This window comes from Dermacentor variabilis, chromosome 4, assembly GCF_050947875.1.
Source record: "Dermacentor variabilis isolate Ectoservices chromosome 4, ASM5094787v1, whole genome shotgun sequence".
Classification (NCBI taxonomy): Eukaryota; Metazoa; Arthropoda; class Arachnida; order Ixodida; family Ixodidae; genus Dermacentor; species Dermacentor variabilis.
Window position 1 is genome coordinate 7,351,483 of NC_134571.1, and position 25,328 is coordinate 7,376,810.

The 25,328-nt window shown below is 46.3% G+C and overlaps 1 protein-coding gene across 1 annotated transcript in view; it reads right to left on the minus strand.

Moving 5' to 3' along the window:
* Positions 1-25,328, minus strand: part of LOC142578621 (uncharacterized) — a 55,221-nt gene that overhangs the window by 9,393 nt on the left and 20,500 nt on the right. Inside the window, exons 2-4 of the mRNA XM_075688038.1 lie at positions 10,314-10,419; positions 2,816-2,917; positions 2,693-2,752 (exon numbers count right to left, since the gene is read on the minus strand). Coding sequence (XP_075544153.1) covers positions 2,693-2,752; positions 2,816-2,917; positions 10,314-10,419 — 268 coding nt within the window. The remainder of the gene's footprint in view (positions 1-2,692; positions 2,753-2,815; positions 2,918-10,313; positions 10,420-25,328) is intronic.

Consider the following 25,328-nt stretch of genomic DNA (forward strand, 5'->3'; position numbering starts at 1 on the left):
TGCAGAAGGGCAGCGGATTGGGCGAGTTGGTGTTGCATGGTAACAATAAAATTCAAACAGCGCTAAACGAACCGGACCAGAATGAGGAGGAGACAAACACGGCGCTGATTAAGAAGTTTGCAAGGACAACATGGCCACAATTAGTACATGACCGGAGTAGTTGGAGAAGTATGGGAGAGGCCTTTTCCCTGCAGTGGGTGTAACCAGGCTGATGATGATGTAGCACTGAACCACAAAACAAGAGTCGTCGTGTAACAGCTACACGACAGACACACTCCGCGGCAAGAAGACTGTTGGCGCACTCGTTTCCACACACGCACAGGATGTTGTTTAGTTGCAGTGAGGGTCGCACATTGCAGCGACATTATGTCGAAAGTTTTTCGGTCCAAGCGACTGTAAGCCTTCTTTTTTACACGAATTATTCGTACAGAGTAACCGCTACGTGTACGCAGCAGACTTACAAGCAAAAGAATTCACAGAGCAAACGGGATTAAGCGCAAGCAATCGCCAAGGCTCGCGCGGTGATTGAGCTCAAACGAACGAAATGTAAACATGCGGAATCGAGGCGATCAAGCCCTCATTCCGCTCTCTTGAGCTTCTTTTTTTTCTTTCAGCGCTCATTTGAAATAAAAGGCCTACATTTAGCAGTTTGGGCCCTTCTTTCGTTTTTCGTTTACGTTTTACGGATATACGCTTTACTGTATATGCTACTTTTGGTAACACATACAGTAACGTACTCCAGCGAGCGTAGGAGGAGGATGCCGCCTGAGGTGGAGATGTGAATCGCCGCGCTCGTGCCCTTTCCGTTTGTGTTTCGACGCCGCGGTGTTCGCTGTGCATGTTTGCGGCGTCTCTTTGCACGTGTAGCAATATGCGCTTGTCCTGTGGCACACCAGGCATTGCACCGCCGAGATCAGTGTAGCGTGGTCGACCGCGCTCGCGCATTAACCCCTGACGGGCTAATGGGCGAGGCCGACGGCGACGCGAAACGCGGGAACGGACGCCAAGGAGCTGCGCTCTAAAAAGATTGATTGCTGCGATGAATGGTATAAGCAGAGGTCATCCAACGACTGCTGTATATGCTATAGAAGTAGCCACTCAAAGAATGTACTATGCTAAAAGAATTAGTAAGAACTTTATTGTTGTAATTTATTTCATCAGCAGTATTTCCAGACTTAGGTAAATTCATGATTCCATAAAGTAGTTACCATTGTTTTCGGGGATTTCTTTTTTGCGTATTGCAAACTCGTTTTCGTCATACTGTCACTTCCGACTTCTTCAGCAAATTATTCGGAATGTTACAATAATTTTTACAACGTGTCAACAAGCGTACATTAAAAGGTTTCTTTTTATACTTTCTGTGGTATATGTTTTCTTTCAATGAAGGAAACTCTACGCTCTCACCCACCGCGCGCATGCGCCGTCAAGCTGGAACCACAATAACGGCGGCTGCGCAAACGTCGTCATTAGACGGTTTTATTGGGCGTCCGCAACAGCCATAGAGTTTCTCACTATAACACCTAGAGGGTAATCTGGCGCCACCGTCTATGGGAGTTTCTTAAGGGGGCACCGTGCCGTCATGGGAATGACGGGATATGTGTCTGCGAGGCTCGTGTTGGCTGGTGTTGTAAGAGGCTTCGTCTAAAACGTGGATATGGCTACGCAAATAACGCGTTCTCAAAGTAAAATCTTCATAAAATGTTTCCATTCACGCATATTACATATTTACTCACCCACGATGCATGACCAAGCTAAGAAAAGCAAGAACAGACGACCAACTGTTTCAAAGCGAGCGCGAACCTTGTCTGTCCTCCAACTTTAGCAACCCGGTGATACTTTTTACGTAACATGTAGTCGTACAATAACAAGTTCTCATAGTTAAACAAAACATGTTTTCGCATAATAATAAAGCTAAAACAGCTTTTCACGTGCTGTTCTAGTAGAAAATGAATCATTGTGACAGACGGAACGGTACTTGCCAAGCGCGTCTTCAAGGTGTCGAATCCACAATATACCGGCATTCCCATGCATACCACAGCGCAGCAGCGCCAGGTTTCCCTCTAGGTAATGTAGTGAGAAACTATGGCAACAGCCCTGCGTACGCAGAAAACCTGCGGAGGCGACAGTGCGCATGCGCACTACGCAGGAGCACGCACGGTCTGCTGCGTGCGCCCGCAGCTTTTCGAAAGCGGCGTAGCGTCCGCTGCGGGCTCAGCGGGCTTTGCGGGACGTTCTCGCGTGTTTTCGCGTGTCCACGAGAGCGCACTTTTCAATGTGGCTCTTGCCGAAGATGTGACTCCGGCATGTGGTTTGCCTTCGTGGCGGCGCTGAGTATGGCACACTACCGGGTCCTGCGCGTCAGCACTCCTAACCTGCTGCGTCCGGCAAACCGTTTCGTGCGCGCGAGCTTCGTTGCGTGCGCACGACTTCGCGCGCTGCGTACGTGGATGGTTGTGGACGCCCAACTGAAAGTGTCTGCTGTGCCTCGAGCGTCTGTGTAATTGCTATCGCAATAAAACATATTCACTAAAAAAACACTCAACTTTCGGGTGGAAATAAAAACCGAATAAAGTGCGTGCAGTTTTGACAAATATAGAGACCGATACGCTATGATCTTTCTTTCGGCCTGCGGTCACATTCATGTGCTACGCTTTTTACCTCGAGCCTTTCACGAGAGTCAACCGCAACGCACCTATAATCAGCGAAGCAGCAGGAACCAGGAATGTTGCCAGGACCACGAGCGTGAAGAGAACTGAAGAAAAACAATGACGCAGTAAGATGAACAAGCCGGGGTGCACATGCACTGTGCGCTCACTGTGGTTCAAGCAGAGGGTCACTACGGCGGCCGCCACCTCCTTGGGGTCGTGGTCCGGGTAGTCCTCGCGGGCCTGCCGCAGACGCTCGAGCACGGACTCGTCTGCGAAGACGCGAGCAGACGACTCTCACTCGTAGAATGACAGTCACCGACGGGAGAGTTAGGCCACGATCTCAATATGCATGCACACTTGTTTGAACAAAACAAAGGCCAAATATTCCTTCTATTTCGCAGCCGAACTGCAGTGTCGGTACCTCATGCAGCGGGACCATCACACTGAGTCAGCGTGATCACTGATGTTGTGGATATCAAATAAAGTACAGCATATCATTGCGAAAGCAATTACGCAAAAAATCCAGCCGGTTTTTCGTCGTCGCCGTGATGTCCTATGTAATGTCCAAGTGCGAAGTGTAGCCTCCGAGATTGCCCGCGCTGGCAGGTTTCGCTCCGGCTGTCGTCGCCAGCGAAAAAGCGTCACGCGGCTGCCGCCGAGTGCTCTGGCGGCGGCTCTTGTTAATCTCGGTTCTGCCTCGCGAGCTGCCTCGCACGCTTTGGCTGCTTTGGCGTCTCGAGCGTTTAGTCTGTAGCGCCCCTCGCCTCAAGCCGCATCCGTGTGCAACGCCCGTCAAGGAGAAGGAAGTTAGGAATCCCGGAGGCCGCGCAGCGTGCGCAGTGCGATATAAAAAATAAAAAAAAAACGAGCTCAAAGCCCAACGCTGCCGGAGCTGGGTCTTCCTCGTCAGAAGCCTGGTGGTGGGCAGAATTACGTACAGCCTGCTCTGCTACCACCTCACACAGTCCGAGACGAAGCAGGCCGACACGCTATTGAGGATGGCTTTCAGAACCGCTCTCCGCCTGCCCATGTGTACATCGACTGAAAAATTATTGGCGCTAGGGTTACAGAACACCCTCAGCGAACTGACAGAAGCGCTTTACGTCTCGCAACAACAGACACTTGCGCGGACTCGCACGGGCCGGCAGGCCCTACAAACCTTGGGCTTCCAAGCTGTAACAACACGAACCCAAGAAACCTGCTCGATACCTCGTCACGTCCAGGACAGGTATCACGTTGCCCCGATACCACGCAACATGGAGCCTAACCTACACTACGGCAGTAGGAGAGCAAGGGCCCAGTACATGGAGAAAGCATTCAGGTTCCATAACACGGCCCATTTTACGGACGCCGCCATGTATTGGACGAAGAAAAGGGCGCAGTGGCAGTGGTATTACCTCCGCTGCATCGACCTGCCCCTGCACGATCACTAAAGCCGAAGAGCTGGCCATCGCGTTAGCCAGCCGCGAAGGTCAACACGCAAGCAAGCCACTGGCGATCCTCACGGATTCACGGACAACACCACCCAAACCATCATCTGGATACCGGGCCACACTGGCATCACGGGCAACCTGCAGGCCGACAGAGAAGCTCGACGATTCGTGCATACCCGAGCACTCATCACGCCAGCTGCAGAAGACCCGGACCCAGTTTACCTCGAGTATTCAGCCATCGTGAACTACCACAGAGGGAGTCGCTTGCGATATCCACCACCCCATTGAAATCTAAAGACAGAGGATGCCGCTGCCTGGCGTAGGCTCCAGAGAGGCACTTACACGAATCTACGCATATTACATCGCATACACCCCACATCCTGCACGGACGAATGCGCGTGGTACGGGGCCACACCAACCCTATACCACTTTACGTGGGAGTGGATGCTACACAGCATAGAACACCCCGACAGGAACATCACGAAGGAGCAATGGGAGGCACTGCTGTCCAGCTCGACCCTCGACGACCAACTCATGCTGATCCAGAGTGCTGAGATGGCAAGAACCAGCGGAGCCCTAGACTAGGGGCCCCGACCATTAGCGATTATTCCGATAATTCTTTTAATCCGTCCGTCCGTCCTCGCATTAGCTCCGACAAGTCCTTTTATGCCTCTATTTTCCCGGTACCTTGTTCAAATGCTTATCCATTGATATTGTAGTGTCTGTCTGTAGTACGCGTACTTATGTTTATTAAATTTTTTTTTCTACACAAATCACGCGCGCTTTCACACACCATTTATTGTCAGTGAACTGGCAGCCTAGATGGCAGAGGTTATTTGCTGTCTGCCTAGTTCTTCTTTCGGTCTTCTCTTTTTCCCACTTTTCCATTTTCTTTTTTTTTTTTTTTTTGTGCATCGCCGCAATCCAGCACTTGATGTGGCTATTTTTCGTTGGTACACCTACGCTGCAGTGAAGCGATGTTTGTGCAATATTCACTAATATATTCTCGCCCGTACTTCTTTTCTGTATTTAATTTGATGTAGCGAGCTATCGTTTTACGCAAGAATAATGCGCTTCCATGGTAACGGGCATAAATGAACACAAACTCACCAATATTACTGGTATTTGTGGCAACACTGCTTTTATGTGACGCTTTCTTTTTCCTTTTGTGAATAACGCTATTTCACGTTGATGTAACCGTATTCTACCCTTACTCCATGCCTTCCTAAAGGCATGCATGATATATTCACATACACACACACATATATATTGTTACGCGAAGGACGAGTGAGTAAGACGAGCAACTATTTACAGGTTATGTTTACAACAGCGGTTGCAGCGCTGACCGGTTAGATTCACAGCGCGAGCCCAGTTCGCTCTTCCTCCTCTTTTCTCGAGTGATGGCGCCCACGCGCCTCGTTCAAGCAATCAAATACCACACGCATGTAGCAGAATCCCCCGGCGGCAGAAGCGACGCCCCGGAGCGTCTAAATGCCATCACTGGGAGGGTGGCACTGCTTCAGTCGCGCAACGCGCACGACATCGCTGGACTGGGAAGCAGGTGGGGCGTCGTCCTTCTCGGTTCACCCTCGCGCATTTTCACTCGCACCCGCAGCTTATACGGCCGCGATGCTGTCGCACGTGGGACTCTCTACGGAGCACCACGGCAACGGCGCCAACGACGGCGGAAATTCGCCTGCAGTGTCCGTGTAATTGTTGCGACTGTAAAAACAAACATGCTGTAAGCAGACATGCGGAAAAGTCAATGGTGCTCTTGTGTTCGATGTAATTAACATTTCAACGTTTACTGCCTTTAGTGATGGTAATGCTTGTTCGAGCGGCAACTACATATAATGATAAACGATAAATAATTGCAGGATCTTACTGGCTTTAGTGATGGCAATGCTTGCTCGAGCGGCAACTACATATACTAAGAAGCGATAAATAATTGCACACTATCATTTCACACTTAGTGCACAATTTCTCGCCCCATCCAGCCTTAAGGCTGATGAACGCAGTAGATAATGCCAGCAGCAGAACACACAAATTTTCTCCGCAAAAAAAAAAAAAAATTTCTTAAAGCTTGCTGCACCTTAGCTGAAACATTATTTGTGAGTTTGCACATGTCAGTGGCATATCACCGTGAATATTTCCCTTTGGAGTGCCATACCTAATCCTGAGAGTTAGGTTTGTCCGTTTGCTGGCAAAGCCAACCCTAGATACATACACAAGGCATAACGTTTTCCTTTCTGTGCTCTCGTATCACAATTCTGAATGCTTCCGCTGGTCAGCTGATGCATGCAAACACGCGCAACACTCGTTCCTCTCAGTAAACGGGGTTCAAATTTACAGAACAATACGGCAAAGTGACCCCCATTGCAGTTGGGGACTTGCCACGACGAAGCGTTACGTGGCGATTACGGCAAACGAAATAATAGTGAAATCTTGAGTGTACGCACCAAAAACGCGATATGAGCCACGCCGCTAATGGGGGGCTCCATATTAATTTTAACCAGCTACGTTTCTCTAACATGCACCTTTAAAGCCTTACTGTGAAGCCACTGCCAAGCGAAAGGGGGCTGCGGCTTTGTCAATCTGTATCTGACAGCTTTTCCTGCGCCTCCGCTGTCTTTATCTTTAGAAGGCAGAAGTAAAGTAAAGCTTCTGTACAAATCCTTAGTGAGGCCTAAACTTGAATATGCATGCTCCATTTTCGACCCTTCTACTCTAAAGCTAAAGAACACCATCGAATCCATTCAAAACCGAGCTGCTCGTTTTATTCTTTCGAATTATTCTCGTCATGCAAGTGTCTCATCAATGAAACTAACCCTTGACTTGCCTAACCTAGAGTTACGTCGTAAATACTTTCGCCTATGCCTTTTTCACAAGATCTATTACTCTAACGAAACACTTAAGGATGAACTAATCTCCCCTCCATCATACATATCGTCACGCACGGATCATCGTTTTAAGGTTGAAGTCCCAACTTGTCGCACGAACGTTTATTTTGATTCCTTTATACCAAGAACGACGAATGACTGGAACCGCCTCCCTGCCTCCGTCACTGCCATTTCTGACGCCACAAACTTCAAGAATATTGTTAACGAATATGTTTGTACTAATCACCACTCCTCTCTGTAATGCCTCCGGGCCTTGAGAGTATGACAATAAATAAATAAATAAAGAACTCGAACGTTACCCCTTTAATTGCAGACAGAGTTCATTAACCGGCATCCCTTGTAGAATAGTAGAGCGCCGATTGGCCACGCGTCTATAGCTACTTTTCTGGCGTCGCTTTCTTTTTTCGCGCCATCGCGGTGTAAATTTCGCAAATCGTACTCACGTGGAACTCAATTAACACTCTTCATACACAAACGCAATCTTATTCTTGGCGAAAGGCCCTTTGCCGAACCTATAGCTCCGTTTATTGAATATGTCTTTTAAAACACAACCTCAGTTCTGTCGTTTCTAATACTGTTTGCTTCGTTTCTTACTTCAGCTTAAGCCTTATCCCTACCGTTTTATATTTTCCATTGTATTATTCTTTTGCATCATTATGTATTTGTATTTGCATTTTCGTATTTTTATAACTCGCTGCCTTTTTGCTGTCAAGCAGTATTAGTGTTTTTTTAACATTATAAAAGGTCCCCCTGCAGTGTTTACACTATGGGACCTTTTTCTGTACTAAATATCAATATTTTTTTATCTGCACTAAGTATTCAATAAACTTCAAACTTCAAACTTCATCTTCCTTGACTTCTCTAGTGCGTTTGATAAAGTATGTCACAAACCGCTATGTGCAAACTAAAAATAATTAAGCTTGATGGCAACCCCTTAAATTGAATTGAGGTTTTCCAGTTTGTTTCAGGTAACGGCACCGACTTGGACTGCGAGTTGTGGCACAGGGTTCGCTCCTCGGTCGTACAATAGCCCTAAAGGCTATCTGAGAAGAAGACTCGGCAGATGCAAGTAGGGCACTACCTGAAGCGTCATTTATGCCACTTGCCCCTAGATGACCCTTTCCTTGTGCGGAGCTCTAGAGAAGGCGTGCTGACTTTAGAACAAGGTACTTGGAGCAATGTGTACGCGTTTTCACTGGACGTTGAAGACCTGTATTATGCGATTCCTCATGACGGTGTGCTCAGTGCCATTAGGAACAAGATCGAAGACTTTGGTGAAGTTAGGTTCAGTTGTGCAACCGGAGTGAATAGTGGCCAGTTTCTAGAACTGTTGTCTTCATTCCACTGTCGTTAGTTTCAAAAACCAACAATATATACAACGCAAGGGTATTTGCATTGGATGGTCGCTCGCTCCCATTCTTTCAGACATCTTTCTTAGCGCCTTTGACAAGTGTGCAAATAGCATTCTGAATCATTCATGTGCTCCTTCCATAATGAAGTACGTCAATGACTTCCTGGTGCTTGTTAACGTGGTTCCAGGGTCGAGGCTAGATGACACTGTAGAATCGATAATTAACACTTTTAGAAATGCATCCCAGGCTCTAAACTTCACGTGCGAAAGGCCTTGTGATAACAGCATTAGGTTTCTGGACCTCAATCTCACCCTAATGAACACGCATGTCTGTTTCGAATACCAGCGGAGGTTGAACAAGCAGCTAATTTCATACGACAGTGCCCACTCCAAGTTAGTAAAAAAGAGGAGTTGCAATGACTTGTCTAAAGGAAGCTCGAAATAAATCTTGCATTCACAAAGTAGAAAGCGGCTTTAATAACCAGGTTTCAAGGCTACGCCTATAGCCGGTTTCCCTTCACTTTTGGTTTCTAGCTTCTGCGATAAGCTTCTTCAAAAGATCAAACAGGCAAGAGAGGGCATTACCACAGAAAAGCCATTTGATAGGAAGAGATTACATGTGATTCCTTATTGGCACATAGTGTCCCACAACCTCAAGAAGGTTGCGCAAAGGCGCAGTGTTAATCTTCTCTTCAGTGCACCGTGTAAGTTGGCCAAGATATGCCCTATGCTGACAAAGGCAAAACCCGAACCATGCTCTAAGAAACATGCAGCGCAGTACACGGCTTGCAAAAGTAATGTCGTATATGAGATACCCCTAAGTTCCCAACAGGTTTATATCGGTCAAACCGGACGGTGTTTCAATGAAAGGGGGTGTGAACACAACTGGGCCGTAAATAACAATGCGGGGGGCCATCTGGCTGAACACTGCAAACGTCACAATTGCCGTCCGTATCTTTGTGACACCAGGTTTCTGGTACGTTCTAGAGATAGACTAGAACGGGAAATATTAGAAGCTTTCTACATTGCAAATTCTGAGGGCACGTGCATTAGCTGCCCGTCAGTGACGCTTGCCGAAAAAGAGATAGCTTTTCTAGTGAGATAGGGAGGTCGTGATGTCACGGTGGTGACTATTCTAGGTTGCGTCTATATAAACTCCTGTTTCCTCAAAAAAAAAAAAAAACATTTAGTTGGAAGTAGCGCCTTGTCCGTTGTACATGTTCCTCCTTTAGTCCGCGTCTTCGTAGCGCTCACTTCTTCAAGTATGCAAAACCAACTCGCCCACACCAAGCGTCTTCTGCCGTAGTAAGTGTAAATGCACGAGTGTGCCTAGAAAAGGTATACTGATCTACCTGTTTACCCCATAAATCATGCACAATTAGCCTGTGCCTCCTAATATAATTTTCTGAGTGTTCATGTTATAGTTACAATATAACACGGACTACACATACCTTTCGTTATCAACAACGCTAATATCATGTATATAGGATACCTTGGTCGTAATTTCGCCAAATCACCTTCATCTATCAAATTAACGTTACAAAAATCACTCAGATCCTTACAAAACTTGACTAAGTCCGCTAATTTGGCATCCGTAACAAACTAGCTTAATGCAATATCTGGCACAAACTATAACTCGGTTCGTTGTCTAACTACAACCTAACATCGAGGAAAATTCAACTATACGCCTTCATTTGCTTTACGTCGCGTGATGCCCTGCCTAAATCTTGTCACATACTCTGCCGCGCTTTCGTCTCTCTAATATATCACTGTACAATTAGGAGCCCCTTCACTGTGTCCTTGTCAATTGTGCGCGCAAAGTATTTTACTATGCACTCTTGTGCTTTGTTTACCCACTATCCTGCTCTGTATATTAACCACTCCCCCGTGCGGTGCCTGCTGACCCCGAGGGTAAAACAAACAAAAGCGACGACGATGTCTGCACGCCGTGAACGCGGCGAATCGCGCGAGCAGCGCGCACCGTTGCCGAACCAGAAGCGAGATGCCGGGGGCGCCGGGGCGTTGCTGGTGCTGCCGTAATGCATGGCGGCCGCCAGGTCGATGGGCTCGCCGCTGATCCCCGTCGCCTGCGCGCAAGAACAAAAAAAGAGCGCCGCTTTCAGCACGTCGGTCAGCAAACAGCTGCAATGCCGCGGGCCGAACATCGCTCGTGCCGTTCGGAAACTGCTTGCGGACAGTCCATTTCCCGACGGAGAAATGTCGAGCCCTGGCCCAGCTGGCTAGCAGCTGCATTCTGTACGTGCGCATCACAGCAACCAGGAAGTACACGCGCTCAGTATTGACGGCCCAGAAATTTACAGGCTACATTGGGAGGTTGCACCTAAAACATATTTTAAAAATTCGATGTGTTTAAATAAAGAAAACGTAAGACCACGTGTGTGTTGAAGGCTTATGCAGGTTTCCTTCGCGCGCTGCAGTGTACTTGAAATGTAAAGAAAAATTTAGTAAAGAAATTGCAATAATATCGTGCCATCATGGGCACATGTTCGTAACAAAACAGCTAGCAATGCAACGCGCTTCCAGCCGAATTGGGGAACAAAATGGCGGTCTTCCAACTTCGGCGGCAAACAGAGCGCGTGTGCGCACGAAGGCTGGACCCCGCGGAACGAGAGGGTCTCTCTGCGTGCTCTGCGGCGTCAACGCGGGAGGGTTCTCGAGGAGCGCCTGTTTCGCGAAAGAAAGGCACCAACGTCATTGCAGCGCCGATACGGGCACGCGAACCACAAACGGATTTCCAGACGCCAGGTGAAATACCACAACGCCGGAATGCGCCGATTCTTCTTCGGATGCCACTCACATCGCGCGTCGGGAAACGTCTGCATAGCAGTCGGATCAGTGCATAGCGATATGTGTTTTCCTTTGTCGCCTGCAAAAGAGGGAACAAGCAGGAAAAGAACTTTGTGAATATTTTGATACACCACTGAGTTTCCGAGGTGCTGCGTCCGAACTGTGCACAAGCTGCGCGTTTTCGGGGTGGTTCCGTGCACTGCTACAAAGGAACTTAAAGAATTTGAATTTCCTTCATTCATCTAGTTTACGTAAAAAGAACATTTCATCACTCCTTTGCTTCATTCGTCCACGATTGTACCTGACGCCAGTGGCGTAGTCAATAATTTTTCCAGGGGAGGGGGGCAGGTGGATCGCCTGTCACACAGACAGTGAGGGAAGGGGAGGGGGCTGTGTTCGGGGCGACTCCCCCCCCCCCTTTCCCCGTGGCTACGCACCGGCTTGATACCAATTTAGATTTCTATACACTTAGTAAAAACAAAGAGGCAACAAAAGTGATCCTCCTGTTGTGTTTTCTTAGCTTAGGAGCAACTCGAAAGAAAGCTGGCAGTTATGGCGAGAGAAAAACAAACAAACAAACAAACAAAAGACGTGGCACAAACGCCTCCGTGCATAGAATTTTAAGAATCTGGCCGCATATCTGCGTGTTTCGAAATAAGCGCGTTGATGCCGTATACTTCACGTGTCAGTATCGACCTCATATAAAGGGATTCGCAGCTAACGTTAATTAGCGAAGCGAAAAAAAAAAGAACTATTGAGAAGACAGGGCGCAAGATAAGATTTCAAGATCTACGTTGCTCGGTCGTCAGACCTGAGGCACAGCACGACCAATATATGTTCTTGAACGCATTAGCAGAATCTTAATAAACCGGAATGAATGTATTGTACGCGTTTTAAATAGGTCCTAAAGAGGGCCTGTTCAAAGCTCGTTGATTGTTTTTGATAATCGAAATTTTAAAAAGTACGACAAAAAATTATTTTTCTTCGAGAAAGGAGGGGCCAGGACTAAAAGCCGTGCTTGTAGGCTTGACTAAGGTCCCTGGCAATATGCAGCTGGGAGACATTGAGTACAGTTTGCAATAAATCGCGTAATATATATAAACATTTGCAATAGAATTATTGTTCCCAATAGGGATGGATGGAATAAACTAAGGTATTTCGCTGCATTTTAGACCTGGCCCGCACTTGTCAATATTCTTCGTGCACAGCGTGCGGCTGACGCGGCCCAGGCAGGCAATGAAAAAGGAAACTTATTGTGGCGTCAACACGAGCCTGGTCGTCACAATAAAGTTATTTTAACCGTAGCAAAAATAATTTAAAATAATACAGATGCGTAAATTTTGCAATAAATCGCGTAGGGCAAGAAAATTACACTTGCAATAGCAGTAATATTCATAATAGGCAGACTAATTCAAGTGAAAAATATAAAAAGTGAAAAAGTACATACAATGTTCACAGTGGCAGAGATTTCCATCGCAGTGAAAGATTACTTTTTGCAAAACGACTTGATTATAAAATTCCCGCCATGAAAATGGTCAAAATTTTATTCGAATTTAATTCAGTTAGCACAGAGTAAACCAATCACCGCTCACGGTGTTGCTCTGGGAATGTGGGCAAGCTCTCGGGGCTCTTTACGAAACCTAGTCATCGCTGCTTCCGTATTCGCTTGGAGATTAGTCAAAGTAGTAATAGTATTGTTGTGTAATATAAATTTGTGACACACAGTTGAGAACTGTGATCATACAAAGAAAACACTGGAGGAAGATCATACTTGGAGTAAAGTTTCGTTCGTTCTCTTGTCCTCGCTTCTCCGTTGGAACGTGAAGTTTCTCGGACGATGATCGGCAGTTGTTGATCAAATGCAGACAGGAAGCGATGGAGATCAGATGTACAAGAAATACTTGTGGGTAAACTTTTCTATGTACATGACAGGCAAAAACAAATACATTACAAACTTGAACAATCGAGAAACAAGGTCTCGGACTGCCCCAGTGACCGTTAGAGCCCAGACTCGTGTTAACGCACACAGTAGGGAGCCTCATATCAGCAATCCTTATTTCAGCCAAGTCTGAGGGCCAGCATGTCATCGCGATTTTTATAGCCCAAATAGACAAAGGGCGGTAGGGCCGTTGGCCCTTCCCACAGATTCAGTTGCCAATGAGAGTCAAAAGTTTCTTAAGCCACAACCCAAAGGGATGGGCTTACTCTTAAAAGTAAACATATTGGAAAACAGAGCTCTTTTCCTTCTTCCCTACGCGGGAGTTTATGCGCGAGGCCGGCTTGGCCGGAATGTTATGAACATGTGGTGTTTTGTTTTTTATTCTTGATTTTTTCCACTTTTTTTTCTTTGTTTGATGATCCCCACCATTGATTCGCACGCCTGCTTAGGCCACTAAGCCATCATCTCTCCGCGGCGCGTAGCGCCGGCTACATGATGCGCTGCATAGCAATACATGAGGCGAACAGCGGGCGTACGCCGCCGCGAGTTCGCCGTGTTGGCGCCAGTGTTATCAGACTTAGCATACGCGTTGTGGTAAACGATGAAACAAATATAAGCGCTTTTTAAGGTGGCATATACCGCTTTTATAACTGAAAAATACACTAACACTAGCGCAGACACCAACGTGGTTGCAGAAGACGAGAAAAGGCCGCGCGCGAAAGACCAGCATGCCTAGCGACCGGAACTGGCGCCTCCCGATTGGCTGTCGTCCGCCGCTGCGCACTCGACGCTTCCGGCGGCCCGACGAAAATATTTGGAGAGGCAGGTCGGCGGCGGCCGTCAAATTTTCGGACGCCGGCCGTCGGGCGTTCGCCGCCCGACGAAGTTCGTCGCTCGGACGCCGGTTGTTCGCTCTACGTATTCCGGGCTTTAAACTCCGTTGCCCTCTCATTTCTACGTAGTCAGTGACGGCCTCAGAAAAACACGCCAGGTCCGAACAAGTTATTGCTAGGCCGCCTCAAGCCCCGATGGCGTCTCTATACCGCAAATGTGTCGGAAGCCGGGGCATAGACGCCGCGAGGTCCTTCTGACCCCAAAACGGTTGCCCCGCTGACCTGGGGGGAACTGAACTCACTCTCCATGCACAAAGCACGTAGGCGACTCGCGACACTTAAGTACACAAACAATCAAAGCGGCCTTACACTTGGGAAAAAGTTACCTAGTGGGGTAAGTGACATTTGCTACATAACGAACTATCTTCTTTTCACTCCCCTTCCCTCTTCCCCAGTGCAGAGTAGCAGACTAGAGCGCACTAGCTCAGGTCGACCTCTCTGTCTTTCCTGTCAATAAATTCTATTCAATTCAAACAAAATCTTCTTTTGAAATAATTTCAAAGATTTGCGACGCCCGCAGTGCGCCGTCACACAGCGGCGTCGATCAGTTTTTTGCAGCATTCGGATGTCGGCTATATGATTTCTCAACGCACACCTTGTAGAGTGAATGTGAAATAATGCAAAATGGCAACACTCCTACATTTGCTTGTAATTCGGCATTTATTTTTACCTTTTATTCATTACAAAGAATACCATTTTCTGTTTTTCTTCACTGCTGAAATTAGCGTCAATTGCTTCAATTTCAGGCATTGATTAGCACTGCTGCATGAACACCGTGCTTCGTGTATTTCGGCGCTAGTTACATGATACTAAGAGCGCGTGATTCAACGCCTGTCCCATAATTAATTCCGTATATTGTGCGACATAACTGACCAGTTACATTCACTCGTCGATCACGCAGACGTCGCTAATTACTGTGAAACAACGGCCCGACATGCGTACCTTCGGCAATGGAGCTACAGCCATTTTCCACTGGTTTAGTAAAGAACACAATCTTGAAGCTTTCTGGCCTTCATGCCATCTCTGCGCGCGGAAGCACAACGTTGAGCATGTGTGTGCAACCTTTAGCGACAGAGCGAACAAATAGAAAGAGTCGGTGCACATTTGAACGTCGCTTCTTTACGAAGACGAGCGAGTGTAGCGCTTGCAATCCCCCTTCCACCCCCCGATGCTTTTGGTTGTCATCATATGCACACTGGTTTTTCACACAAGGGGACCTTTATCATAACACATAGTATTAAGGTCAATTCCATGTACACTAATACAGTGTGTCGCCAGTACAAACACTAGCTGGACTACAACATAATAATATATAATACACGCAAACCGAGAGAAATACAAATTCAAAAATGTCGCACAACTTATGGCAAACACGCGCTACAGTTCTTCCTGCCCACATTACCAAGTGCAGTTAGTAGAGAACAGCTCTTTGACTTCGCACAAATTACATTCGAAGAATTATGGAGAGTGTTACTGGGAATAACAACTTTACCAGAAACTTATTCACTTTTGTGCGAAATCTTGCTGATTGTTTATTTCATTTTTCTGTTTACCGGAAATATTGTTTGTATAAGTTTCTGACACGTGGCATACACAAGTATGCTTTGTCTGTACATGGTCCATGTACAGTAGATTATATATATATATATATATATATATATATATATATATATATATATATATATATATATATATATATATATATATATATATATCAGGCACGTACCCAGAATTTTTTTCGGGGGGGGGGGCAACCCAAGGTAACTTTTCTATGCAAATGAGGGGGGAGTACGTTTACTAGTACAAATGTTAATAACACCCGCCCGCCATTCGCCGTAAATACGCGTAAACCCGCAAAAGAGAAATGAAATAAGGTGCATCTCACAGGTAGTACGCCTGCGTGATACACCTCTCCTTTACTATAGGCAAGCAAGAAACCACATCAAATGAACTCGCGCAGGAAAGAAGCGCAGGAAGAACACTGCCAAGAACATTTAAAAAAAGGCGATCGAAAGTGTAAAATAAAGATTCCTATGGTAGCATACAACTTAAAAAAAGCAGTAGTTGACAAACAAGGCACACGGCCCACGCGGAGTTGTGTTACTCTGCCAGCCAATCACAGAAACAAAGTCGTCGTCATGCGGCCTTTTCAAAATGGCGTCGTACTTGATACCTCCGGAGCGTCTGCTGTTCTTGAAGAGTCTTTTCATTGACGGTAGCAATGAGGTGTGCAACAGACATGGACAAAGTGTATGGAGTCTTAGCATTTCACTCTCCAAAAGTATACCTGCCGTGGTGGCTTATAATGTCATAATTTCATAATTTATTTATTAGTAAAAATACAGATAATTACATGTGCGTAGTATACATAAGGAGGTCCCATAGTCCATAGTGGCTATGATGTTGGGCTGCGAAGCACGAGGCCGCGGGATCGAATCCCGGCCACGGCGCGGCCGCATTTTCCATTGGGGCGAAATGCGAAAACACCCATGTACTTAGATTTAGGTGGAAGGTAAAGAACCCCAGATTGTCCGTATATCCGGAGTCCCCCACTACGGCATGACTCATGGTTTCGGCACCCGTAAAACACCATAATTAATTAAATCTTCGAAAGTCTGTGGCACATCTCACTGCTGAGCCCGTTTTACTCATGAAATTTCACTGCCAACTGAAGTGCAACTTGACAATATGCTGCATAGTTGCAGCGAAGCAAGCATTTTATTTCAGTTCAATAAAAAATTAGGCATTCATCATTCCGCTATATCGGCGAGGGAAAGTTAACGTATAAATTTACGCGCTAATAAATTTATTTTCGTGGTTACCGCCTGATTTGGGTAACAGGCAAAATTTGAAGTACGAATTATTTGCAGCCTCGCGGAGGAACAGTGGCTGGCAGTTATGAGGGCGTGAGCGGGGCTTGATCGGAGACTTAAGTTGTATCCGATTAAAACAGCGTTTTTTGAATTAGCTCTGGAAGAATTATAGAGGAATATACATTTTTGGAATAGCAGGGCAGAGTTATTAGTAGAGTTTGCAGAACAGTATAATATGCGGATAATGAACACCTTCTTCCGCAAGCGGGATAGCCGAAAGTGGACGTGGAGGAGCCCGAATGGCGAGACTAGAAATGAAAAAGACTTCATACTCTGCGCTAACTCTGGCATCATACAAGATGTGGACGTGCTCGGCAAGGTGCGCTGCAGTGACCATAGGGTGGTAAGAACTCGAATTAGCCTAGACCTGAGGAGGGAACGGAAGAAACTGGTACATAAGAAGCCGATCAATGAGTTAGCGACAAGAGGGAAAATAGAGGAATTCCGGATCAAGCTACAGAACAGGTATTCGGCCTTAAATCAGTAAGAGGACTTTAGTGTTGAAGATATGAACGACAATCTTATGGGCATCATTAAGGAGTGTGCAATAGAAGTCGGCGGTAACTCCGTTAGACAGGATGCCAGTAAGCTTTATTAATCAAAAAGGCTAGCGCGAATAACTGGGACACAGACAGAGAAGACGACGGGATACCAGTAAGCTATCGCAGGAGACGAAAGTTCTGATCAAGAAACGCCAATGTATGAAAGCCTCCAACTCTATAGCTAGAATAGAACCGGCAGAACTTTCCAAGTTAATCAACAAGCGTAAGACAGCTGACATACCGAAGTATAATATGGATAGAATTGCACATGCTATCAGGAACGGAGGAAGCCTAAAACCAGTGAAGAAAAAAACTAGGAATTGCCAAGAATCATATATGTATAAACATATATGAATCATATGAGACAAAGCCGGCAATATCATTACTAATAAGGATGAGATAGTTCAAGTGGCTGAGGAGTTCTATAGAGATTTATACAGTACCAGTGGCACCCACGATGATAATGGAAGAGAGAATAGTCTAGAGGAATTTGAAATCCCACAAGCAATGCCGGAAGAAGTAAAGAAAGCCTTGGGAGCTACACAAGGGGGGAAGGCAGCTGGGGAGGATCAGGTAACAGCAGATTTGTTGAAGGATGGTGGGCAGATTGTTCTAGAAAAACTGGCCACCCTCTATACGCAATGCCTCATGACTTCGAGCGTACCGGAATCTTGGAAGAACGCTAACATAATCCCAATCCATAAGAAAGGAGACGCCAAAGACTTGAAAAATTATAGACCGATCAGCTTACTGTCCGTTGTCTACAAAGTATTTACTAAGGTAATCGCAATTAGAATCAGGAACACCTTAGACTTCTGTCAACCAAAGGACCAGGCAGGATACCGTAAAGGCTACTCAACAATAGACCATATTCACACTATCAATCAGGTGACAGAGAAATGTGCGGAATATAACCAACCCTTATATATAGCTTTCGTTGATTACGAAAAAGCGTTTGATTCAGTCGAAACCTCAGCAGTCATGGAGGCATTACGGAATCAGGGTGTAGTCGAGCCATGTAAAAATACTGAAAGATATCTATAGCGGCTCCACAGGCACCGTAGTCCTCCATAAAGAAAGCAACAAAATTCCGATAAAGAAAGGCGTCAGGCAGGGAGATACGATCTCTCCAATGCTATTCACAGCGTGTTTACAGGAGGTATTCAGAGACCTGGAATGGGAAAAATTGGGGATAAGAGTTAATGGAGAATACCTCAGTAACTTGCGATTCGCTGATGATATTGCCTTGCTTAGTAACTCAGGGGACCAATTGCAATGCATGCTCACTGACCTGGAGAGGCAAAGCAGAAGGGTGGGTCTAAAAATTAAGCCGCAGAAAACTGAAGTAATGTTTAGCAGTCTCGGAAGAGGACAGCAGTTTACGATAGGTAGCGAGCCACTGGAAGTGGTAAGGGAATACATCTACTTAGGGCAGGTAGTGAGCGCGAATCCGGATCATGAGACTGAAATAATCAGAAGAATAAGAATGGGCTGGGGTGCGTTTGGCAGGCATTCTGAGATCATGAACAGCGGGTTGGCATTAACCCTTAAGAGAAAAGTGTATAACAGCTGTGTCTTACCAGTACTCACGTACGGGGCAGAAACCTGGAGGCTTACGAAAAGGGTTCTACTCAAATTGAGGACGACGCAACGAGCTATGGAAAGAAGAATGATGGGTGTTACGTTAAGGGATAAGAAAAGAGCAGATTGGGTGAGGGAACAAACGCGAGTTGATGACATGTTAGTTGAAATCAAGAAAAAGAAATGGGCATGGGCAGGACATGTAATGAGGAGGGAAGATTACCGATGGTCATTAAGGGTTACGCACTGGATTCCAAGGGAAGGGAAGCGTAGCAGGGGGCGATAGAATGAATGAATGTGTGGTTTTTATTGGCGCAAGGGCCAGGTATGGCCAAAGAGCGCCATGCAAGTGTTAATGATTTCGCAGTGGAGTGATGGGATCTATGGAGTTGATGTGACGTGGCTGTAAAGGGGCCTAAAATATAGTCGCTGTAAAGTGCGTAAAATGTACGTGTAACAAAATTATTGCGATGACAAATGACGCGTACTATAAGCGTTGAGGTGCATTTCAATATAATGATACGATATTAAAAATTACATAAGTTTCTAAAATTCACTAGAGCACCATAGCGTCGTTAGAGCCCTTGCGACACAAGGGCCTGGAGGCATGTGCTATATAAAACTATCACAGCGGCATCCTCTGGAAAGAGGATGCGCTACGAATTTATTGGGCTCATAACATGTAGGACAACCTCATTTAAAAAATTTAGGACTACATTGGTTTTGAAAAATGGTTCCTTACCAAGAAACATAGCTGGGTGAAGAGGTATGCAATAACGATATGCAAGAGGAAAATGTTTCTTTCAGATTCGGCTTTGCGACACTCCAAGAGGACGTGGAGGACGGTCAGCCTCTCACCACGTCGACCACAGGTTGGCGGTTCATCTCCAGACAGCAGAAAATTGTGAGTACCAAATGTGTGCCCTATTCTGAGGCGGCAGAAAAGGACATCTGTTCGCCGTGATTTTGTTGGGGAGGGCCAAACACCTAACTGTGGCTTTATGCCGTGTAGTTTATTGTTTATTTCTGCGTTCCACATGCGTTGTTAGTGTTGTCGCAGTTTCTTGCGCAAGAAAGGCTTCAGATCTGTGACAGGAACCGCAGCTGTAGGAAAAGTGTTTAGTGATGTGAGTGATGTGGCCATTTTATCAGCCAGTACATTACCCTCGATACCTCTATGGCCAGGTACCCAGCATATCACTACATCTATATGTGATAGATAAATACTGCATAAGAGGGAGTAAAGTTCAATGAAGATAGGATTTTTAAGCTTTTGTAATGAAATTAATGCTTTTACGAGACTTAGCGAGTCTGTGTATACAATTCCTCTGTCGAGTTTTAATTTCTTTATATGTTTTACTGCAGACAGTACTGCATAGGTTTCTGCAGTAAAGATACTTGTTTGCGGGTTCAATAAGTCAGATTTAGAAAGAGAGGGACCAACAGCAGCATAAGATACACCAACATGTGATTTTGACGCGTCTGTGTAGTATTCGGAGCAGCTGTACTTCGATTGAAGTTCACGGAAATGCATAGCGATTTCGAGGTCAGGTGCGTGCTCTGTGCCCTCTACAAAGGATACGTCGCAGTCTATCACCTGCCACTCCCAGAGCGGTAATAGCTTAGCTGGAGGCATTAGGCTATGTTCGAGAACAGGGACATCCATTTCCGTGCTAAGTGCTCTTGCACGCAGTGAGAAAGGAAGTCTCATAGAGGGTTTATTAAGAAAAAGTGTTTCACACGTCAAGTCGTTAACAATTTTGAAACACGGATGTTCTTTATTGGAGCGCGCACTGAGAAAATAGGTAAAGCTGATGTACGTTCTCTGAAAATGTGACCACTCGTCTGACTCTGCATATAGACTTTCCACCGGGCTTGTCTAAATGCGCCAGTGGCCCAGATGATGAACGGGGTCTAACATCTTTAGCGCACTCGGTGCAGCAGAGTGATATACTACGGCACCATATTCTAATCGTGATCTAACTAGGCTCCTGTAAGGATTTAAGAGGCACCTCCTGTCGCTACCCCATGTAGTGTGGGATAGAACTTTAAGTAAGTTCATGGTTTTTAGACATTTTTCTTTAAGATATGTTATAATAATAATAATAATATTTGGGGTTTTACGTGCCAAAACCACTTTCTGATTATGAGGCACGCCGTAGTGGAGGACTCCGGAAATTTTGACCACCTGGGGTTCTTTAACGTGCACCTAAATCTAAGCACACGGGTGTTTTCGCATTTCGCCCCCATCGAAATGCGGCCGCCGTGGCCGGGATTCGATCCCGCGACCTCGTGCTCAGCAGCCCAACACCATAGCCACTGAGCAACCACGGCGGGTTAAGATATGTTATGTGTGAAATGAAAGTGAGCCTGGAGTCGAGAATAACACCTAGAAATGTGTGCTCTTTCTTGAAGGGAATTTGTTGTCCACCCAGTTCTACACAGGGATCAGGTACCAGGCCTCTCTTGTGAAGAGAACACGAGAGCTTTTGTGCGGGTTGATTTTAAGTCCATTTTGGTCTGCCCACTTGGACACCTTGTTTAAGCCCTGCTGTACCTGTCTTTCACACACTGTAAGGTTGCAGGATTTGAAACCTATCTGTATATCATCTACGTAGACGGAATAAAAAATGGCCGGTGGCAGTGAAGGACGAAGTGTGTTCATTTTAACGATAAAGAGAGTGCAACTGAGTACTCCTCCCTGGGGTACACCTGTTTCCTGTATAAAAGGTCGCGACAATACGTTGCCGATTTTCACGCGGAAGCTACGATCCGACAAATAGCTTTCAATTATGTTTAGCATATTTCCACAGATGTCCATCTCCGACAGGTCTCGCAAGATCCCGTAACGCCATGCCGTGTCATACGCTTTTTCCATGTCAAGGAATATTGATAGGAAATACTGTCCATGTATAAATGCATCGAGGATATTTTTCCTTCAATGCGCACCAGATGATCGATTGTCGACCGCCCTTCTCTGAAGCCACACTGATAAGGATCGAGCATATTGTTGAGCTCAAGGAAATGTATAAGTCTGCGATTTATCATTTTTTCAAAAATCTTACACATACAATTTGTTAGAGCTATCGGACGATAACTTGTTGCCAAGTAAGGGTCTTTTCCCTGCTTTAGAACAGGAACCACAATTGCTTCTTTCCATGTGGATGGGAGGTATCCCGAAGCCCAAATAGTGTTGAATAGTGTAAGAAGTGTAACTTGTGCGTCAGTATGTAGGTTTCTGATCATGTCATACATGACTGTCAGGTCCCGGTGCAGTGCTTTTGCATGTGTTCAAGGCAGCTCTCAACTCGGCAATACCGAAAGGCCGGTTATACGGTTCATTCTGCCTGGATTTTCGTATGATTGGCTTACGCTCTACTATTTCTTTATGTTTAAGAAAGGATTGGGAATAGTGCGTTGAGCTCTACACTCGCTCAAAGTGCTACCCAAGTGAGTCTGCCTGGTCTTTCAGTGTATCGCCCTGTGTGTTTACCAGAGGGAGCGAATATGTTTGTCGCCCTCTTATCATATTAACCTTGTTCCAGACTTTGGCCTCATCTGTATAGGAGTTTATACTCGATAAAAACTTCTCCCAACTTTCTCTTCTAGCCTGTCGGCGGGTTCTCCTGCCTTGGGACTTTACTTTCTTAAAGTTAATAAGATTCTTCGCAGTGGGAGAGGCGCGTAGCAACCCCCACGCTTTGTTCTGTTTTTTACGAGCGATCCTACAATCGTCGTTCCACCACGGTACACGCCGTTTGCATGCCAGGCCATTTACTTCTGATATGCATTTTGATGCGGCATCTATTATAAAGGCTGTAAAATACTCAACAGCAGCATCAATTCCTAACGAGGACATGTCATCCCATGATATACTAGTTAGGGTTCGGAATTTCTCCCAGTCAGCTGTGTCAATCTTCCAACTAGGAGCCTGTGGTGGATATTCGTTTTCTTTAGGTGATCTTAGCAGTATGGGGAAGTGGTCACTTCCGTAAGGATTGTTGTTGACTTCACATTCAAATTCAGACAATAGTGACGGGGAAACTAGACTAAGATCAATTGAAGATAACTTTTTGTTTGCAAGACAGTAATATGTGGGTGCCTTCTTATTAAGCAGACACGCACCGGAAGAAAAAAGGAACTGTTCAACGCGACGACCTCGCGCATCGATACTAGAGTCTCCCCTCAGGCTGCTGTGTGCATTGAAATCACCCAGAACAACATAAGGTTCTGGCAATTGATCTATGAAGGAGTGAAATTCATGTTTGCTTAGATTGTAATGTGGGGGTATATATAGCGAGCAAATAGTGATAAGTTTGTTTAGCAGAACAACTCGAACCGCCACTGCTTCAAGGGGCGTTTGTAGCTGTAAACGCTGACAGGAAATACTTTTATGAATAAAAATGGCAACACTGCCTGATGATATGACAGCATCATCGCGATCTTTGCGAAACTTTACATACGGTCGGAGAAAGTTTGTGTGTTGTGGTTTTAAGTGTGTTTCCTGTAGACACAGCACTTTTGGATTGTGTTTTTGGATAAGCTCTTGCACGTCATCAAGGTTCCTAAGAAGACCTCTGACGTTCCATTGAATTATTTGTGTATCCATATTTAGAGTAAATAGGTGCTGTGTATACGGAAACAGAAGTATTAATTACAGAGATTTCAGAGATTAGATTACAGAGCTCTTTCGAGGCCCTGTAACCGGGGTTTTGCCCTTTTTGAAGCGTTCAACGGAACCTCGCCGCTCCTTAGGCGCTTGGTGCGCCTTCAGGATAGGTGTAGTGTCCATTGCCTCTTGTGAGGCGCCGGACACGTGCTCTTGCGAGCGAGAAGTTTCCCGAGAGTCCCGCCTTGGAGGGCAAGACCCCTGCGCCCACCAGCCCGGAGGTCGATGGGGCACCCTGAGGGATTTCGCTGCGCCGGCTGTTGCCAGCGCTGGAAGAGGCCGGGGAGGTTGGGGCAGTCTCGGCTGCGCCCACCTTCGGGGTTGATACTCCTTTCTGCTCGGTTGGTGGAGCAGCGCTAGCTGCGACCACCGTGGGGGCAGATGGCGTAACTGCCGACTCACTGCTTGCGGGTCGGACAGCCGCCGGAGGCCGTTGTGACGCTGCCCCCTGACGCGCCACTTCGGCAAAGCTTTTCTTTGGCAGGTATGCTACCCGGCTTCGTGCCTCTTTGAACGATATATTCTCTTTCACTTTTATCGTTACAATTTCTTTTTTCTTCTTCCTCTGCTGAGAGACAGTTACTGCGCTGCACTTTACCCCAACCTTTCCTTCCCATATTCAAGAATCCCCTTCTCTTCCAGGAGGGGCACGACCGCGAGTACGGGGCGTGATCCCCGTCACAGTTTACACAGTGGAGAGAGTTCTTACAAGCTTCAGTGCCGTGTTCAAGGGCACTACATTTCGCGCGGCCCCGGCAGCTCTGCGAACTGTGGCCGAAACGCTGGCATTTGAAATATCTTAGGGGATTCGGCACATATGGTCTGACACGGAGCTTGATGTACCCGGCCTCCACAGACTCGGGCAGAATACTTGAAGCAAATGTGAGTATTAGGTGTTTCGTTTGAATTTCTTTTCCATCCCTTCTCATCTTAATTCTTCTCACAGTGACATTCTGCTCACTGAAGCCCTCCAGGAGCTCAGCCTCTGTCAGCTGGAGCAAATCATCATCCGAGACAACGCCGCGCATGGTGTTCAGAGTGCGGTATGGAGTTACTGTCAATGGAACATCTCCAAATGATACTAGACTGGGCAACTTTTCGTATTGTTTCTGATCATGCAGCTCTAACAGGAGATCACCACTTGCCAGCCTTGATACCTTGTAGCCTGGACCAAGGACATCAGTTAAGGAGTTGGAAACTAGAAAAGGGGAAATGTTTCGTACTTGTTTATCGGATTTTTCTGAGTGGATCACATGGTGCCGTGGGAAGTTCGGTCTTTGACGTCCAAGAAACTGGAAAACTTCATCGGTGCGCCCTCTTTTCTGAGGGCGATCAGGAAGCGGAGGGAAGGAGCTAGCCATAAAGGAATTGAATTTTCGGCAATAACGCCAGCCTCCCACCATGGAGCCCTACAAGGGGACGCTACAGGGACTGTATGTACAGGTCCTGTAAACGCCAGCTGTACGTCATCACTATAACCAAATCTGAAATAACCTAGGTTGGCTATTCACACAAGGTTAACCCTTGCTGCCTGGAAAACTGGAAGTGAAAAGAAGCCAGGAGAAGACAGGAAAAGTGGAAAGTGAGAGAAAGATGAAGGCTGGAGGGAGAGAGAGACAGGAAAAGGCAACTGCCGATTTCCCCCGGGTGGGTCAGTCCGGGGGTGCCGTCTATGTGAAGCAGAGGCCAAA